At 42.8% G+C, this 20,716-nt stretch overlaps 1 protein-coding gene across 1 annotated transcript in view; it reads left to right on the forward strand.

Annotated features, from left to right (window-relative positions):
- Nucleotides 1-20,716, forward strand: part of SLC4A7 (solute carrier family 4 member 7) — a 98,271-nt gene that overhangs the window by 22,930 nt on the left and 54,625 nt on the right. The window contains exons 2-5 of the mRNA XM_056857990.1: nt 2,582-2,663; nt 14,752-14,895; nt 19,593-19,731; nt 20,130-20,290. Of these exons, the coding sequence (XP_056713968.1) occupies nt 2,582-2,663; nt 14,752-14,895; nt 19,593-19,731; nt 20,130-20,290 (526 nt within the window). The remainder of the gene's footprint in view (nt 1-2,581; nt 2,664-14,751; nt 14,896-19,592; nt 19,732-20,129; nt 20,291-20,716) is intronic.

Consider the following 20,716-nt stretch of genomic DNA (forward strand, 5'->3'; position numbering starts at 1 on the left):
ACAGTGCAATCATTGACAAAGAAGAGCTAAAGAGAAAGGATTTTTTTTAAATCCTAGGTTTTTGTGACTGCTAAATCATACTAATTTGCCTTTCCTAGTTAAGCAAGATTCTACTTAAGCAGGATAAAAACTATACTCTGTGAATTTGAATTTGGCATTGTCTGGGGTGAGGAGTCACCCACCCCCAAATGGCAGTTGTTGTGGGCCAGAGAACCACTATTGTGACAGACACATTTGAAGACACTCTGCCCTCTATCAAAAAGCCACCTCATCAGGAGGCATTCACCCGAGGAACACAGTCGGAGCCTTAGAGTATATTGGGAGATATGGAAGCTTAAGAAAATAAATATACAAGGCAGTATCTTATGTTAGGATGGTGGAAATTCCTCCAGGCTCCTTCCTTTCCTCAGTCTCCCTCCTCCAACTTAAGTAGTTCTTCTGTTGGAGGAAGAGCTAATTAAGTTAGAGGAAGTCTCCTTAGGCTGGAAGAAGGGGTCCATCTTTGCTTAGTGGAGTAATAGGGGACTGGTCTGAGTTGGGTGTTGTCCATATTATTGGCTAGTTGCTAATATCTGCCTCTTGGGCAAGAGTCATCAATCCAGTTTCAGAACTGGTGGGGCAGACTGCTCTGTGTGCCTGTCCCCCATTATAAAGGCAGTGAGTGTGTGACTCTTCTAATTACTGTGGACCTTGGACCACTCAGTGACTTTGATACCATTGATAGCATTTTTTCTGGATCAGTTGGCTGGGATGGGTACTATATTTTGATACGTTGTGTGCTTATGTGGCTGAATGTTTCCATAATATGCTGCTGGGGGACTGTTGGTCAGCTTTGTGGTATATATTCTGTGGAGGCCCACATGGTTCCATGTTGTTCTCTATGCAGTACATGAAAATGCTGGGTGACATCATTTTGAGTTTTAATTTTCCAACTCTGGCAAAAAGGGTAACAACCCCCCCCCCAAAAAAAAGAGCTGGGTGTGATAGTGAATGCTTGGGCTGGGTTGGATCCTGGCCAGTAATCTGAAGTTTATCAGACTAAGGTCTGTTGGTTAGTCACATTGCAAGTTGGGGAGCTGAGATTCAGTCAAGTCTGTACGTGGTTGTAATCCTCCCCCTTGTCAATTTTGCAGTAACAGGGTGCTATTAGATCAAGTCTGCAGATAAGTTATTCAAGTCTCAGCAAGAACGTTATATTGATATACCTTTAATCTGTTTTGTCTGGTTTGTCAGCTGAGCTTTTTGTTTGAGAAGTGGAGTCTGGTTTCACTCACTACTAATTTAGATTCGTTCCGATTATAGCAGCAGTTTTATTAACTGTAGAAAGCACATTTTGCCAGTGCTTAAAGCATTCCATTGGCTACCAAGTAGTTTTCTGCATTGAATTTAATGCTAGGCCTTTTAAAAATCTAAATGGCCTAGTTCCAAACTAGGATCTGGAAGACCCAGGTTCAAATCCCCACTCCGCCATGGAAGTTCACTTGGTGACCTTGAGCCTGTCACACACACTCAGCCTAATCTAATTTGCAGAGTTGTAGTGAGGATAAAGTGAAGGAGAGGAGAACGATGTAAGCTGCTTTTATTTGTTTGTTTGTTTAATTGGATTTATGGCCCACTATCCCCACCAAACGCCATTAGGGAGAAAGGTAGAGTATAAATGAAATAAATAAAACTGACGACGGGGGGGGGGGACAGATGGTTGGTTGTTGAGTGGGAAAGACAGAAGGAAGCATGGAAGGGGTAAGAGTATGGGGGCTACTGGGAGGACAGAAAGAGGAAATAGTATAGGAAAGTATAGGGGAAAATGAAGTAACTGCTGCAAGTCCTTGCGGATTCTCCATTGTACAACTGGACCTGGACGGGTGGCCAGCACCATGTAACTGGGCCCTCTAAGTACAGGCTGTCGGGGAGGGGGGAATAGAAGCTGAAGACGGGTCAAATAATGGAAGGCTGGCTGGAGGGGGCTGGGAAGGTGAGAAGGAAGCAGGAAAAGGATTGAGGCTGTGAGGGCTTTCAGGGAAGGGACAGAGGAACTAGTAGGGGAGGAGGAGGAGATGAGATGTCCCCCACAATTCTTGTGAATCCCCTGCTTGTTTTATCTATTACTGATCTTTTAGTTTAATCAGATTAGTGTTTATTTATTTAATGAATTCAGATGTTTAGGATTTTATTTGTATCTTTTAATGTGTTTAAATTGGCTCACTGTCTTTTTGGCAGACAGTGAGATATGGACTGTAACATTCTACACGTACTACAAATTAGGATATATTTTAATTGTTTCTGTGGTATTGATGAATTGTTAATGATGATTCTTTATTTTGCTTCGCTTGTCCTCTTACTGAAAGTATACTTATGTACCATATTTTGGTCCAGTTTGCGGAGAAGAAAATCCAAATGTGCATTGAGCTGGAGAAATTTATTCTGTCATTGGTTAATGTGTGCATGAAAAAGAAAAAGTTCTGTGAATTCAGAAAACTGGTTGCCATAACATAACTAAATTTCATATGTCAGAACGTGTATGTGGAATACATTCTTGGCATCTTGGGAAAAACAGGCTGTGCAATTCTGTATCTTTTTCTAGGGTCCTGATGAAGAAGCTGTTGTGGATATGGGTAAAATCAGCTCCACCATCAACACAAATTTTGAGAAAGAAGAACTAGAAAGTAAGTATCTTTCACACAACTTTCATCAACAATATTAGTTTTACAAGAACAAAGATATAACCCACAAATCAAAATTTGCAGCTCATTCTTGGGTTCTTTTGTTTTGAATACAATTTACACCCAGTTGAATGCAATGTACACCTATTTCTTTTTATGTCTTCTGTATTTTGAAATTAGTTTGATTAACATAATTGAAGGCCGTTATGTATTTGTGCTGAATTACTGTTAGCTTCTGGAGTGCATAAAATATTTATTTTCATATTTCTATATATTAAAACATCAGTGAAGAACTGTAGAAAGACACAAGGCCCTTTCAGTAGAGATGATCAGGTTAGCAGTGCTTGTTTCAACATCTTTGATACTTTTGATACTTAATTCATGCCATCGTATTCCCTATTACTATGTATGGGTGTGAAAGCTGGACAGTGAAGAAAGCTGACAGGAAGAAAATAGATTCCTTTGAAATGTGGTGTTGAAGGAGAGTGTTACGGATTCCGTGGACTGCCAAAAAAACAAATCAGTGGGTTATAGATCAAATCAAGCCTGAACTGAACCTAGAAGCTAAAATGACTAAACGGAGGCCATCGTATTTTGGTCACGTCATGAGACGACAAGAGTCACTGGAAAAGACAGTCATGCTAGGAAAAGTTGAGGGCAGCAGGAAAAGAGGAAGACCCAACAAGAGATGGATTGACTCAATAAAGGAAGCCACAGCCTTCAATTTGCAAGATCTGAACAAGGCTGTCAAAGATAGGACATTTTGGAGGACTTTCATTCATAGTGTCGCCATGAGTCAGAAGCGACTTGACGGCACTTAACACACACACAAAATGTCCATGCAAGGTTTGGATTCCAGCTTCACTTTTCAGACACATCCCCAAATTTGTTTGCTGCTTTTTCAGCCTTTTGAAAATAGGTGAAAGGTAGGCCCCTGTGCAAGCACCTGGTCATTACTGATCTATAGCGTGAAGTCACACAATGTTTACAAGGCTGACTATGTTTACGAGGTGGCTTGCCATTGCCTTCTCCACTTGTCTACACTTTAAGTACCCAGCTTGCTGGGGGGTACTTTACCAATCTCAAAAGGATGGAAGACTGAGTCAGTCCACCTTGATCTGGCTACCTGAAACCGAATTCTGTTGGGATCGAACTCAGGTCATGAACAGAGCCTTGACTGCAGTACTTGTGTTTTGGGGCTTGTGTGAAAATAAGAGTAAGGGTAAAATCTCAAAGTGAAAAGGCAGATTTTTACTGCAAAATGAGACTCACAGATGCAAGTAAATCCTTAGCTTAACGCAGTGCACCTGTTTTAGGAGAGCAGTAGAAAAAGTCGGACTGTTCAATAGTCCTGCAAAAAACAAAACCCACACAACTAAATTTGTTCACTATTTTGGAGCTTTCCTCTCTAGTTTAGAGAGTAGTATGTAAGTATCATCTATTTATTTATTTAGTGATTTATAACCCGCCCTCCTTGGCTGAAGCTGGCTCAGAGCGGGTCATGAGCATAGTCCATTGCATAGGTCATTTGAAAAAACTGCATTTTATCTGGCTGAGAATCTGTATAAAGAGCAAAGAGACCAGGAATTGTTCACAAGTGACGTTAATTCCCTTGCTCTATTTTTCATTTATCTTCAAATAATTTTAGTGCAGTTACACAAGCAAGCATCTTACTTACTCAAACCATTTGGTCACCTAGATTGGATTTGTTTAAATGAAGTCAGCTTTACTGTCTTTGGAAATAATGAAGATGTGAATCTGCTATTGCCCCTAACAGTTAATAATGTGTTGTTTAATACAATTTTGGAGTAACAAGGTGCTTGCACAAGAAAAAAAATCAAAATTAAATCTAATCTAATGCAGCGTGTCAGTGTATTGAGGGCATATGGAATGATTTGAACATCATAACCTTAGTTACTGATGAATAGGAAACAGGATTATTTTATATAGACCTTACAATTTTATGCAAATGGTATGGTGTAAGGTTATATTTAGTGCACACATCCCAGGCTGTCAGGGGCTTACTACTGGTGAGTCTAAACATGGGTACTAGGGCACAACTCTTGTACTGGCAGAAGAGCTAGTAGAATGCTCATTGCTCTGAAGGAAAGTCCTTCTTGCTGTTTCTACATCTGATGAGAGGTTATCAGATAAAGTTTCAGGAGTCTAATGCCCTTTTTACATATTATGTGGTCTGCTATGGTTGCTTCTATGCACTCTGCAATTTTGGCCCATGAGGTTGAGGTGCACTGCATTGTTATATTAAGAAGGGTGATTCCTATAACAGTATCTGCCCTAATTATACAAGTAGAAGTTTGAGAGAGTCCCTAGGAGCTAAGTGTGAACAACTGTGGAACTTTCCCAGTAACACAACACTTTGCTCTGGAGCAGGGAGTCTTGAGCTGACTGAAGAACTACTTATTCCAGATGAATGCTCATTGCGCTGAAGGAAAGTGCCCTATTAGTGGAATATTTCAGGAGGATTATTTATTTATTCTTTATATAGATAATTTATATGCTGCCGCTCCGGACATCTGCTTATGATGGCTTACAAGTAAAAACATACCATGAAACAACATCAGAAAATTCTCAATATTTAAAAACTAGTTATTATGAACAAGCCGTGGGCATAAAACAGCCAAAACTTTTAGGAAGAGTTATTTGTGGGGAGCACTTCACCTTATCCATTTTCGTGTGTTGTGCATTCTAAATGGAAGCATTCCAAATGGAGGTATAGAATAAGATTTCTAAGTGCAGTTTCAGGGATAGTCTTAAGATATGGAATACCTGCTGCCTGGTACAGAGCAGTTCTGAAGACTTTTATTGCTGCCTCCATGAGAAACTGAAATCTAGAGTTGTTAAAAGGATGTTTGGGTATCTATTTATGTATGCCTCTTTCTCTGACTCTTCCAAGATTTGGAATCTTATTACTAATAGGTGTTTGGTTAGCAATAGTGTAGATTGGAGTAGAATACTGGTAGTCACCCCGAACTATAGTACTTCCTGTGCCCCCCACTTGTAGGGGAGGGGGTTACACCAGCATGGCATTTTGCTGAAAGCATATTTGCCAGTCCTCTCCTCTTCCTTCCTTTAGAACTGTAGATACTTACTGCTTGCAGCTGTCATTGGAGCTAGGTTGATGAGGCAATACACAGTAGGTACAGGGGCAAGAAGAAAGAGTTGCTGCGGACCTGGTTTGAGGCAGAGATGCCCTTTGGCATCTCTGAGTACCCTAGGAGATCTAAGCAGAGCAGTCTTAGACAAATTCTACACCAATGTTTGTTTTCTCCCTTGGTTGTTTGTGTTCAGCATTCCATTATTGTGCAAAGAGCACTTTCTGTGAAGTTCCTATCAAAGAGCCTAAATTCTAAGTATGCACAACATGAGGCCACAGCGATAAAGAAGGCCTCTCATATTTTACTTTACTTTACTTTATTTTACTTTATTTCATTTCATTTCATATGAACAATGGATAGCCTGGATGGGGTTTATGTAGAGTGCAGAAGTGTTATGATTAGCTTCAGGCTTAGTTGGTATCCTAAGCTGTATGGTGTTTGGTGATGAGTTGGGAAGAGGGGGGCATTTGAGATTGACCTTTGCGTGAGCCTGTGTGGGAAGTTTGAGATATTATGCCATTGAAAACCCCTGGCATCTGTTGCACTGGCATCAGCATGCCCAAGGCTGGAGATGCTTAGGACACTGACCAGGCCCTGTTCTGCCCACAGTGTGCTTCTGATGCCACCAAATTCTATGCTGGCACAGGAGTTACACTGTACTAAAGCTGGTATAGATACACTGATATATCTCCAAGATACGTGGACAGGGCTTAGTTGCCATCCTAAGCCTGTGGGTTTAGAATTGCAGTTAGTTTTCTACAGCTTCCTTCTTTCTCTTTTAAACTGTGGCTGTGATTTGCTTCCTGGTATTAGAACATGAGGTTTCTGTTGAATTACATTTAATTTGCACTAAAAAGGCATACTTAATGTCAGACAGTTGGCATATTGCAGCTGGATAATTATTTGGAGAGTGAACTTTCTAATGTAGTACACCCTTCCATAATTGAAGCTTGCTAAAAGTTCCTTAATGCCTTGACTTTTAGGAGTACCCTTTTTGTGTATTCCCACAGCCTTGGCTTGTGTAATTTATTGACTGAGCTAGCCATTGGCCATGACAGTACATCTGGACATGTTCTCTAAGGGACACAGCAGATATTACATTGAGTTCTGTATTATTCCACAGCCCCTTTTAAGAAAAAAGCAAACTAAAAGCATCATCAGACTATCAGTCTGAACAAAGAGAGTATGGTCTAGGATGTCCTTTCTGATAATTTAGACGCTCAAAATAAAAGCCATCCAGCTGCTTTTTCTCTTTCACAGGTGGAAAAGTAAATTTTTTTTGAGGAGGTGCAATTTGGAGCAGATAAATGGCAGGAAAGAAAAGGTTAAGCTGTCTGCCACACCACTGTTTGAACCCTCTTGGGCTGCTTATCAGTAACTGGGGCGGGCAATGCTACTATTTTCATTGCTACCATTGCCTAGTTTGGTTTCTTTGCAGGTCATCAGCTATGTTGACGTTAACTGTTCTTCTCTAATTGAAGTGAGTCTTGAAAGCAACCACATGAACTCACTTTCTGAGTTATCAGCATGTTTGTTTGTATTGTTTTAAAAGTATTGTCCCGTGAAAGGAATTTGGATTTTCAATTTTATGTTGTGGCCAACCTATGAAAAGTGACTTCAAACCAGTGACTTCATCTGTATAGTCATCTCTGCTGCCTTGAAGTTCTTCTGGATATACTGTTACTACGCTATTCTCAAATAGCAGATTTAAAGGATGGTTTTCTCTCTCTAATTACTCTCCTTTGGGTAATCCGTGTGTCTTGTATACTGTGGTACTATATTCTAATTTGGTACTGTAAACCAGTGGCATACTCTGTGGCAGATTTTTCTGCATTATGAGTTGTACTCCCAAAGGGATTTTCTGCTTGTTGGTAAATTAGACAGTATTAGGAGTCGCTGTATTAATTATATGCCTTTATCAGCATTCTACCATTATCTACCTTGAAAACTCTTTGTCATAAAATCAAAATAATTCGTTTGAAGTTTGGACTGTAGAATCTACGTTATGTCATATAATTATTCCAGACTTATTAAACCGCTGACATAAATGGTTGAGTTACAGCAGTTTAATTTTTTTTATGTTAATCAAGAGGTATAGTGCTTCGTGTGAATAATTTGTACCTCTTTTAAAGGATATCTTTAATGTGTCCTTTTTCTGAGCTTAAAAGTATTGCAAAAGTCTTACCCTCTCTACTTCAATTATGTTATGAGGGTCAAAGGTTTTCTCTAAGTTAGTCATGCAGTCATAAGTTAAGAGGACATGCCTATTAGGTATTATTTCAGGAATATATTCCACCTGCTGAGTGAATACGGAGGAGGTAGCCTGACTTAAGGCAGTATAACTGGATAAGCAGGTGAGAGAGGGGTCCTGATATCATTGCCAGTAGTTTCAGCAAGGTCTTTGTTTTTTAGGTTGCAGAAGAGCAAAAAGTAACCTTCTGTGTGCTGGAAAATGTGTGTTAACCCTCAGGTAGTACACTCTGAGTGGGTTTTTTTTGTTATGCAGGGATGAAATTGCAGTCTTTTTCAGTGTAAAAAGCAAAATTCAAAAACAAGAAAATTCTAATGGCAAAAAAAATTGGTTTCACATGAATTGAATTGCTTTTAAATTCACTCATGCTCCAAAAAGTATTGGAATTACAAATTAAGGAGCCTCAATATCCACTTAGCGTAAGCAGTCACTATCCCTGTGCTCACTTATGACTTGGCTTCTATGGTTCTTACATTTTAAGTTGCCCTTTTAGCCACAATCCTCTTCTGTGCAGGATTGGGCTAGCCCTGAAGTTAAAGTCTTGTTGTTAGCAAGATACCCTTTTAAATTCTAAATTCTTTTATTCTTAAGCTGCACAGTACTATCTTGTTTAATCAAAACTATTAACCAAGAAAGTATTCAAATATTATCAGAGCCTCATACTTGATCTGCTGTGTTTGTACGTTCCAAATTGTGAATTCGTACATGGCGATTTGCTATTCTGTTCTCTTATTGATGTGTGTGTGACCTTACAATGCTAGAAACATGTTCATCTATCCCCTTTCTTGTCTCCCTCTCAGCATCCTTCATCTCTAAGCCTTGTTTTACCCCTCCCATGACAAGCCATCACTCCTAATCTTATTATCTAATCCAATTGACAGCATGTAGGAAACAAGTGGGTGTTCAGTGTTCATCTAGAGAATCAGCACTGTATAGTGGGTAGGAGTGTTAAATGAGAATCTAGGAAACCCAGGTTCAGACCCTCACTCTGCTGTGAAGCTTGCTGGTGTTTTTGGGCCAGCCAATAATGCAAGAGTTTTTGTCCTAGAAAATCATCATATGCTTTTGTAATCACATTTTAAAAGTTGCAATTTCTTTCAGTATATAGTGACTTAAATCTTCTCCTCCGAGGCAAGGGCATCTTATGATTGGGTGTTTTCCCGCTGCTTCCAGGAGGCAGGACCAAAGGAAACTTCCTGTCTCCTTGGCGGGAAGACCGCCCACTATCCTCAGTTTTAGTCCTGCCTTGCTCCGGAGAGCAGCGACCTTACTTAGCTCTAGCTAATTCCTTTAAAAAAAAAAAAAAAAACACTTTTCCTTTCCCTTTGTGCCTGTTCTTCCCTCGTTTGTCTCCCCCCCCCCGTTTGTCTTCCCTCCTTTCCGCTACTGCGGATTAGCGAGGGACTGAAGTAGTCGGCCAGGCACCCAAGATGGCCGACGCTACCACGGAGAGGGAGGACGATCTCCTCTCCGTTGAGGATTTTCAAGCCGGCGGGCTGGTCCATTCCGCCCAAGCCCCCTCCAATGACCGCAGTTGCGGATCGTTGGCCAGGGAGGGAGCCGCGGCGGCAATTCCGGCCAAGGAAGGGGAGCCTGCGCCTGCAAAGAAAAAGGCGCGAAAAACCGCACCGAGGGCGGCGGCGCTCCCGGGCGCACAGAAAAGAAGGAAGCGCTCCAGCAAGCCGAAGCTCGGCTCTTCCAAGCTCGCCCCGTCAAAGCCGGCTCCAGCTCAGCCTGCAACCATGGTGCAGCCTTTGAACGTCGGATTACCGGTAGGAGGGCTCCAGGCGGGAGGTGGCAACCCCCCCTTTGAGTACTGTGGGCGAGGGGCGGTCTTTTTCCAGCAAGGAAGCTAATGACCTGGTCAACTTAGCTCTACAGAGGCAATGGCAAGCCTTCCAAGCCTTTCAAATGAGGCTTCCCCCCCCTTCCCCTGGGTAGTTCAACAAGCTTCCCCACACCCTTCTTCCTCCTATTCTGCCAGCACAGATAGAGAGGATCTGGAACCTGCTCCCTCTACCTCTGCTAAGTGGCCCACTAAGGCGGCCAAGAAGGCCACGGTACAGACCACAGTGCTTCAGGACGAGGACCCTTCCTCGGAAGAGGATCAGTCCTTGGACCTAGTTGAACGCGAGGAAGGCGAATATGACTCAGACGAAGACATCCCTCCTCCAGATGAGCAACAGCCAAGGCTGTTTTCTGGGGATGATTTTCAGAGTCTATTAGCTAAGGCCTTACTGGCACTGGACCTCATTGAGGATCAGGAAGCCCCAGAGGACCCCTCCCCAAAGCGCAAGCGGGGAGTACAGGAGTGCTTTCCCAGGAAAAGACCCCAGACTAACACGGTGCCATTCCCAGAATTTTTTCTGCAAGCCGTCACAGATGAATGGGACAACCCCACCTCAGGGAAACAAATCCCCAGTGGTGTTAAAAAGAATTACAGCCTGGCACCTCATGCCATGAGCCTTCTCAAGGTCCCCCTTGTGGAGGCTCCAGTTATCGACCTTCAAAACCCCGGCCTAGTTCCTGAGGATGGCACTGGTTCCATCAAAGACCAACTAGATAGGAAAGCAGAATCATTGACTAGGAAGGCCCATGAGGCCGCTGCCTTGGCCATCCAAGCAAATGCAACTACCTCCATCTTCGCCAGAGCATCTTACCTCTGGATAAAGAAACTTATCCAGCTGGTCCCTCAGGAGAACCAACGTGTAGTTGCAGGACTGGACAGAGTCCTCAAGGCAACTTCCTTAATGGCTGATGCCTCTCTAGACGCGATTTCCTTTTCAGCCAAGTCCATGGCATCGGTCACCTCAGTCAGAAGAGCTCTATGGCTCAGAGCCTGGCCTGCAGATTTCAAGGCAAAGTCTACCTTAATGGCCTATCCAATCCAAGAGGGGAGGTTATTTGGAGAAAAGTTAGACAAAATCCTAGTAGAAACTAGGGATAAAAGACATGTGATGCCTAAACAGTTGAGGAAGGACAATCGCCCATCTGGATATCAGTCCTTTCGTTCCCCCAGAGCTCCCTTCAGATACAGGTCAGAGTCCAGGAAAGCGCCTTGGAACAACAATAGCTCCAACTCCCGACCCTTTCGTAAGGGCGGCAGATTCCTTAGACAGAGTCAGCAAACCCGGTTGGATAAATCCGACAAGTTTGCCAAACCTAACACCCAATGACTCCAGTTCCCCCCCCATCGGAGGAAGGCTACAAGCGTTCGCAACAAGGTGGCAACAATCGAACCCCGACAACTGGACTATGCCAATTATCTCCCGGGGTTACCTCCTGGAATTTTCTACCCCACCCCCAGACCGCTTCATTTCTTCCCCACTACCAGCCAAAAGGCAGAAACATCAAAGAACGCTCCAAGCCATTCTCCATCTTCAACAGCTGGCAGCTATAAAGAAGGTTCCAACCCAGGAAAGGTTTCAGGGAGTGTATTCCATCTTTTTTACAGTCCCCAAAGCAAATGGGGACTGGAGAGCAATTTTGGATTTAAAATTTGTCAATCGCAGAATCCTGAAAAAGCGCTTTCGAATGGAAACAATGCGTTCCATTGTGGAATCTCTCCTACCAGGTACCTACATGACGGCACTGGATCTAAAAGAAGCCTACCTTCATGTTCTTATCCATCCTATTCACAGGCGATTCCTCCGCTTTACCTATGCCCAGGAACACTATCAGTTCCGGGCACTTCCCTTTGGTCTTTCCTCAGCGCCCTGAGTCTTCTCCAAGATCCTCATCACCATCATGGCAACCCTCAGACAGGAATCTATCCAAGTCCACCCCTATCTGGACGACATCCTGATATGTGCGCAATCCCGGTACCAGTCCCTGGCAGATACCGCAAGAGTGGCACAGATCCTGCAGGAACACGGATACATCCTCAACTTGGAGAAAAGCTCTCTGGAACCCTCCCAGATCATCATCCACCTCGGAGTCCAGATAAACTCAACCACGAACAGCCTTTCCCTACCACGGAAAAGAATCCACAAGATAATCATCTTAGCCAGAGCCACTATTCTGAACAAAAGATCCAGTCTGAAGGCGCTAGCAAAACTCATGGGTCACATGGTCTCATGCATAAACATCGTGCCATGGGCAAGGTTTCACCTTCGCCCCCTCCAGTGGCTGCTCCGACCTTTTCAAAGTCACATCACCCACAAGACACACAAATTAATCCAAGTGCCATTTTCAGTGAAACACAGCCTCCAATGGTGGACCAATCCATCCAATCTGGGCAAGGCCCTGAAGTACCTCCACGAAGATCCGCTTCAAGTCTTCACGGACGCCAGTCTGGAAGGTTGGGGAGCGACTCTCAACTCCAAGGTAGCGCAAGGTCGCTGGTCTGCAGAGGAAAAGAAGCTCCATATCAACCTCCTGGAGCTTCGGGCAGTTCGGCTAGCCTTGCGGGCGTTCACAAGGGACATTCAACACCATCACGTCCTCGTACGCTCGGACAACATGACCACGAAGGCGTATATCAACAAGCAGGGAGGGACCAGGTCCTCGGCCCTTCACCAGGAGGCATCCCTGATTTTCAAGTGGGCACAGGCCAATGTACAATCGTTAAAGGCGGAGCACATCAGCGGAATTCTGAACACCCGAGCGGATTGGCTAAGCCGACAAGCTGTGGAAGAGGGAGAGTGGTCCTTGGACCAGATGACCTTCCAAGCCATCACAGACAGGTTCGGACAGCCCGAAATAGATCTCTTCGCGTCGGCCTTCAACCACAAGACCCCTTGGTTCTTTTCCAGATACTTCCACCCAAGAGCAGAAGGAACGGATGCACTTCTCCTTCCCTGGCCTCAGGGACTGCTGTTCGCCTTCCCACTAATTCCAATTCTTCCCAGAGTCCTGCGCAAGATTCGACAGGAGAGGGCAACGGTTCTTCTAGTGGCTCCCTTTTGGCCACGCAGACCCTGGTTCGCGGCTCTCCAAAGTCTCTCCATTCGCGAACCCTGGAGGATCCCAACCACCCCAACCATGCTTCAGCAGGGCCCTCTGACGCATCCAAAGCCCCAGTGGTTTTGCTTGACCGCTTGGCTCTTCAGCGCTCAAGACTCCTAGCATGTGGATACTCACAAGAGGTGGTGGGCACCATCCTAGAAGCTCGCAAACCTTCGACGCGACGTATATACACTGCATCCTGGAAGGCCTTCGTCAGATGGGGACAGAGAAAGAAAATAAGCCCCTTAAACCCAGGAGTTATCGGAATCTTGGAGTTTCTGCAGGAGGGCGTAAGACTGAAGTTATCAGCCTCAACTCTCAAGCGTCAGATCGCGGCCATCTCCACGGTCATCCCTTCTGTTGAGGGCGTTCCTACCTTTCAGCACAGGGACATCTCTGCCTTACTAAAAGGTGTCACCCACATATGTCCTACGACCATCCACCGCTTCCCCACCTGGAAGCTGAACCTAGTATTAAAGGCCCTCACCTCAGCTCCATTCGAGCCCTTGCGGCAGGTTCCCCTTCAGTTCCTTCGGATGAAGGTACTATTTTTGACGGCTATCACCTCGGCCCGCAGAGTTTCGGAGCTCAGAGCCCTTTCAATCCACAAGGGCTTATGTACATTCCATAAAGATAAGGTTGTCTTAAGGCTGGATCCAGCCTTCCTTCCAAAAGTAAACTCCTCCTTCCACAGGGCCCAAGACATCTCTCTGCCATCCTTTTGCCCAAAACCTTCTTGTCAAGCTGAAAGATCATGGCACACCCTGGATCTTCGCAGGGCTATCCGCATCTACATCGATAGGACAGAAGAATTCAGGAAGTCCGACTCGATGTTTATTAATATTTCCAACCCCAACAAGGGGTTAAGAATGTCGTCCGCCTCCATAAGCTACACTCTGCGTAGGTGCATTGTTGAAGCCTACAAAGCTGCCAAGGTCACTCCTCCAACAGGAATCACCGCTCATTCCCTTCGCAGTTCGGCAACCTCAGCGGCGTTCAGCCGACAGGCCTCACTTGACGAAATTTGCCGTGCGGCCACCTGGTCTACCATTAACACATTCATCATGCACTACAGGATTAACACCTGGTCATCTGCTCAGGCGGCTTTTGGACGTAGGGTCCTTCAACACGTGCTGGAAGAAGTCTGACCCACCCTCTCTGGGAGCTCTAGAAGGTCCCAATCATAAGATGCCCTTGCCTCGGAGGAGAAGGATGCCTTGGTACTTACCGTGAAGGCTCTTTCTCTTCCGAGGCGAAGGGCATCTGGCCCACCCAGATGGAATTCCTACACTTCTGAAGACCAGGTCGCTCCTTGCTCAATTAATCAATGGACCAGGAAAGACACGAGGCTCACACGGCCGATACCTGACTTCTTAGCACTCAACCAGTGCGTATGAACCAGTAGTCCTCAAGTTTTTGCCCGCCCGTTGGCGGCCCAGTTACCATGTAACCCTCCGGGGTCGTTTAGGTTCACTGTTCAATGTTTTTTAAACACTCCTGTTTCCTTCCTTACCTGTGTACTCCTCTCACTGTTTGTTTAGCAATTCTCTAGAAGCTAGGCAAGCCAGTAACTGAGGATAGTGGGCGGTCTTCCCGCCAAGGAGACAGGAAGTTTCCTTTGGTCCTGCCTCCTGGAAGCAGCGGGAAAACACCCAATCATAAGATGCCCTTCGCCTCGGAAGAGAAAGAGCCTTCACGGTAAGTACCAAGGCATCCATCTCACTTACAGAATTTGATTCCTTTTTAAAGCCTAATATGTTGCACAACTTATTTGTAGGTCACAGAGCTGTATATATTGGTGTGCACGTCCCCTTTGGAAAACAAGGCCGACGGCGTCACAGACACCGTGGACATAAACATCATAGACGAAGAAAAGAAAAGGAAACTGACAGAGAAGATGGGCGAGAATCTCCATCCTATGGTAAGAATTTTTATTAGTTTTTTAACATAGTTTCTCACTGGAATTTTAGTTGATAATGTAGTGGGATTCTATGGACATATTTTAGGTTTCCAAGGCTAGTGTTAGTGATCTGTTTGGTACAATGTACAGCGAGTACATTATACCTCATAAGATCTACTGTATTATTATTAGTTCCCACTCAAATATGTGTTGTTTTTTAGTCAAAACACTTTTATTGCCTTTCTTCACAGAACTTCAAAGTACAAATTGAAGTCTTTTACAGCCCAATGCAAAATAACTATTTACAACTCTAATCGCTAGTTACACATCCCTCTGACTCAGCTGTGCATTTTGTACATGCCCCCTTGGACCCTCCTTTAGGTTTCCTTCTACTAAAGCAGATATTGCACGCATAAAGCAGATCACCCCCCGCCCCAGCCAGCCTGTGGCCTTGGCAAAAGGAGACAAAAGCTTGCTTCTTTGGCATCTATATTTTCCAAAATTCTCTGCTCAGGGAGTTCCCTTCTTGGACCAATGGTGGGTCCATTTGAAAATCAAGCCAAAGGAGGATTTGCCCAATAAACCTTTTTCTTTTGGATCCTAGTGTGTTTCAAACATGGTCTGAAAATGATGTGGTGGGCAAGCAGGGAGGGGGAGATGTAGGCTGGGGAAATTCTTCATTGATCCCCACTGGGCTGACCTGTCCCCATGTAGTAGAAAGTTGTGCTTTTACTGTAAACTCAAAATAGGAGAGGCGTATTTCTTTCATGAGATATTGAGGTCTATCAATTACAACCACCTAAAATATTTTAGCATGCCAGCAACCCTCACCTAACCAGCCAAAATTTCATTCAATAATTTTAATTTCCTCCTAAATAAAATGGCTTTATATATTTATGAAAAAACAGGAAGGGATGGCATTGCTTCTGGCATAATTACTGCCTCTAGGGATATAAAAGAGGAGCTCACCCAGTGTCATCAGTATCAGCTCCAAAGGTGCAGACAATTATATTGAGGCTAAGATGTCAAACTGCATTGGCAAGAGGATCAACCACTGGGATAACCCACATGTCAACTCTGAGGGAAAGTCTCTTCCTGCCTAATGATAACTCTCTGACTCTCATGAGAAAGAAGCCCAAACCATTGGATAGCTGTTGCTTTTACACACCAATTACTCTCCAGACGATTCAAAAAGGTAGAATGATCAACTGTATCAAAAGCTGCTGCCAGGTCCAACAAAATTAGCACAAAAATATTACCTCTGTCCGTATGCATACCAGATGCAACCAAAGCTGTCTTGGTCCTGAATCTGGGCCTGAAATCTTTAATCCTTTTGGAGTTGTGCTGAAAACATAAGAACCACCCTGCTGGATTAAACCAGTGGTCCATCTAGTCCAGCATACTGTTTCACACAGTAGCCAGCCAGTTGTTCTGGAGGGCCTGCACACAGGACATAGAGGCCTTCTTTAATGTTGCCTCCTAGTACCGGTATTCAAATGCTTACTGCATCTGAATATGGAAGTTCTCTTTAGTTACCATGGCTGGTAGTCACTGATGGACCTCTCCTCCATGAATATGTCTAATTCCCTTCTGTGCTCATCTGTGCCATCTGTGCTCATGGCCATCACTATGTTTACTGGCAATGAATTCCTTCATTTAATTGCTAATTAAATGAAGAGGTGTTTCCTTTAGTCCATCCTGAATCTGTTACCTATCAGCTTCATTAGGTGGGCCTGAGAGGGAGAAAAAGCACTTTCTATCCACCACCTCTTCACCCCATGCATGAATCATGTCTATCATGTCCTCCCTTAGCTGTCATTTTTCTAGACTGAAAAGTCCCAGACTCTTCTGCCTTTTCTCATAGGAAAGGTGCTGCAACACATTAATCACTTGGGTTGCCCTCTTCTAATAAAGAGAGTGTGGGTTTTTTCAGATGTTTGTTTGGCTGCCTGCTTGGTTTTGTTTTAAACAAAGAGTACACATGAAATAAGGTTATAATCCTCTGCCCACTTTTGGTCAATCCCATTGAAGAGAGTAGGATTTACTTATGGGGAGACATGCAGAAGATTATATTGTAAATGCTTTAAAGAGTTAGTATAGAGGTAGAGCAATGCAAATTTAATAGGGGGAGGAAGTTGTGTATTTATATTGGAGGGAAGAGCTTGAGATTTGTAATGGAAGTGTCATATTACCCTGTATAAAACTAAGGTTAAACACTTCTGGGAATTCAGAATAAAAATTTCAGTTAAATAAGGAAGCTGAAGTTTTAGATTTTAAAAATACAGTATTAGGACCTCTTGTAGAAGTTACTGGCTTTATCTTATGCCTGTATTGATAACCTGTCTTTAAAACAGAAGCTCATTTTCCTGCTTTCCGTTGAGGAGGATTATGTTCAGTGAAATCCTTGACTACTGATCTGACCATGGTCTTGGAAAGATACTGCCCAAATTTATGTACCCTCTTTGAACTATCCAAATAGAATGCAGTGACAGTGGAAAGTTTTGTTGGAAAGGTCTTGGCTAATGGGTTGGTTATCAGTCAGTCTGAAATAAAAGAACACCACTGTCAAAATGTTTGAGTCTAAGTTATTTGAAACTATTTTTAGAAATCTTGATATAAGAACCAGAATGTTTTAGTCTCCCTCTTTCTACTTAAGCTATGATAGCATCCTCTGGCTTAAATTAATTTATTGCCTATTAAGGCTTTGGAGTCCCAAAGAACCCATAAGGTTGGGAAGCATAGGCTTACTGCACTGAAATGATGGGGTAAAGACACAGCTAGAAGATATATTTCCTGTTTTGTCTTGTGGAAAGATGAGTTACATTTTCCTATATTTGCAGGCATAGCAGTCTGCCTACGTTCAGGGACACTGTATATATTGGTAACACACAAGTCTGGATTGCCAAGGCCCTTATTACACATATCTGCTGTGGGGCCCCATGATAAGGATTTTATTTTGTGTTTAACCAGATAACCAAAGCCCTATTCAGATTACCTGTGATGCGAGAATGTGTGTGTAACCCCTAAATGCATTTGTTGAATGTCCATGTAGAAATGTATGCACATGAAACACTTGCCTTGTATGGCAGCTGTATTTTTCCAAGGTTCCTGATTGTGCTGAGTCTGTAAACCCCTTGCAGATACTCAGCTGAATGCATATTGGTTGGTGGCAGGGCCTACAGAAATCACATTTCTCGTTCTTCCCCCTTTCCTTCATGCGTGTCCTCTGTCACCGTTATGTCATCTGAACAGGCCTCAACAGGTTACTTAAGCTGCATTCTTTTTATTCTGAAAAACCAAAATGTCATGACACATGGTGAAAACTTTGGAGATCTCTGTAATTCTTCATCTGCCTTAATTTATTTGTACACAATTATGCTTCTGATGTCAACAAGACACTTTTGACTGAGTTTCATTGAACTGTTGGTGTTTTATGTATGGTTAATGTAGCATTGCCCACCCAGAATCATTGGGATGTGAGGTCTGAAAGTCTACATATAAAACCCTGCTTTGCCAGTGGGGTTACGGTTTGTTCCAGACAAAACCTTTGTAGCAATCCTGTAGCACTTAACAGCTTTTTTTTTTAATTAGAACATTATATTATTGGCACATAACCCCCAAAGGAATGAGTGGGACAGTATACCCAGGCTTCAGGGGGTGGTCAGATTGACCCCGAATATCCGTTAGAATATTTTGCCTGTATCTATAGACAAACTTCACTGGAAGTGCATTGGGGGTCATTTATGCCCCAAATTGACAACTTCAGCAAACTAATTCAAAATTTCAGTTTAGCTTTATGTTCTTTACATAGCAGTTAACCGTTTAATATTATGAAGCTTTGCTGCAGCACAAAAATCGACATAGTTGTAAGCACTCTTTATTGCATTATTTGTTGTATGTATTATATTGTACCTATCACATTGTCTGTAATTGTGCAATCCACCTTGAGACTTAGTGAGAAAGACAGATTACAAATTTAAGTAAGTAAAGTAGAATAAAATAAAACAAAGCATGTGACAATGACATGACAGGAAGAGAAGGAGCTAGACTTACTAACTCATCAATGACAAGGTCAGGGTGATGTGCAGCAGGCCAAGTACCAGTTTGTGTATTATGGTGGAGAATTAAAAAGGAATCTCTGCCACTGAATGATGTCAACCTCACCATCCTGGTGCTCCTCCCAGTATGCATGTAAAGTGAGGGAGTAGGTATGTCACCCTTCTCTCTGAGCATGCATGCTAGCAAAAGGTCCTTCCAAGCAGCTGCCACAGCCAATTAAAGAAGCCCGGTCTGTGGAGCTCATGACCCAGCAGCTAGGGGCTTTGCAATCCACTTTAGGCTCCTGATCCATGTGTTGATAACCACTAGTTTAGCATGCGGGTACTATTGATTGAAATAGTTTTACATGAGATATGTGTTTCTGTATAAGAAACAGTTCAATGTTTAAAAATCTGGAATAATGTTTAAATCAAATAGATTTCCCCCCAGCTGTTATTAGATATCTCAACAACTAATTAATATAATAGGTTTTTTGGTGACCGAGGGTAAATAAACCACTGACATTGTCTTTATCAGATGTTAATTTTATTTCTTCCTTTCCTTATGAGTTGCCCTCCAACATTAGTAGTGGTTTTGTGGTTGTTAGCATAGAGAGAAAGTTTGACCATTTGAACTTTTTAATTAACAAATATCTCTCAAATGTTGGAATTTCCATCAAGACACACCATCACAGAGGGTACACTTTATCCTGGGTACTGAGGATGATGATGAAGAACACATCCCCCATGATCTGTTCACAGAAATGGATGAACTTTGTTTTAGAGAAGGGGAAGAGTATGAATGGAAAGAAACTGCCAGGTAATTTTTGGGTAGTTCATATTAACTTCAGTGTTTTTATACATTGACCATGTCATCCACTAAGATAAGCGAACATCTGAAGAATATGTTGAAGGCCTATTTAGTATCCCTGTAGCTCAGTGCTATTAAACAGATTTATCGTAGTTCTGTAGACAATGATACCAGTAGCCATAATATGATTTTTACTATATGTAGCTCTAGTAGGAGAAAATGAAGTTATGATTCCAAAATTGAAAGAACCTTTATTTTTTTAATAATGGGAGAAACTAGCTGAACAGAGAAAACTATTCTTCTGAGAAATAGTTATCAATGCATATATTAAAGTAGCTGTAGATTATATAAACAGCAGCGTGAAAAAATTATTTACTGTGTGTATACATTGTATGTCTTTGTTTCAGATGGCTGAAATTTGAAGAAGATGTTGAAGATGGTGGTGATAGGTGGAGCAAACCCTACGTGGCTACTCTGTCTCTCCATAGTCTGTTTGAACTGAGGAGCTGTATTCTAAATGGGACAGTCATGTTGGACATGAGAGCCAACACACTAGATGAAATTGCAGGTTGCAGCAAAATTTATTTAAGTTTTTAAACAATGTTATTCTTAAAAACCTAGGAATAATTTTTCATTGTTTTATATAAGAATAAAACATGATGAAGGGAGAAAAGTGTTCATATTTATATCTTTGACAAACTTGTTCTCTGTCTCACTTCAGCTTTTCATTCTGCAGGCTTTATCAGGTGTGGAGACCTGGTGACTTAATGGTGTTTTTCATTACTAGAGGTTGTAAGTGCTACAGAGTTGTACTTGATATGATTTTCTGTAGCTTCTCATGTTTCCAACAGTTACAGTAAAAAAGAGAACAAAAGCTAACAGCATTCAGTTACATTTTATATTTAATCACAACCTGGGACCCTCTTACTATAGGGCCCATCTTTCCTGGAATGAACCTATATGTCAGCTGCATTCTTCTTGGAAATATCTGTTC

Source organism: Euleptes europaea, chromosome 11 (assembly GCF_029931775.1).
Source record: "Euleptes europaea isolate rEulEur1 chromosome 11, rEulEur1.hap1, whole genome shotgun sequence".
Taxonomy (NCBI): Eukaryota; Metazoa; Chordata; class Lepidosauria; order Squamata; family Sphaerodactylidae; genus Euleptes; species Euleptes europaea.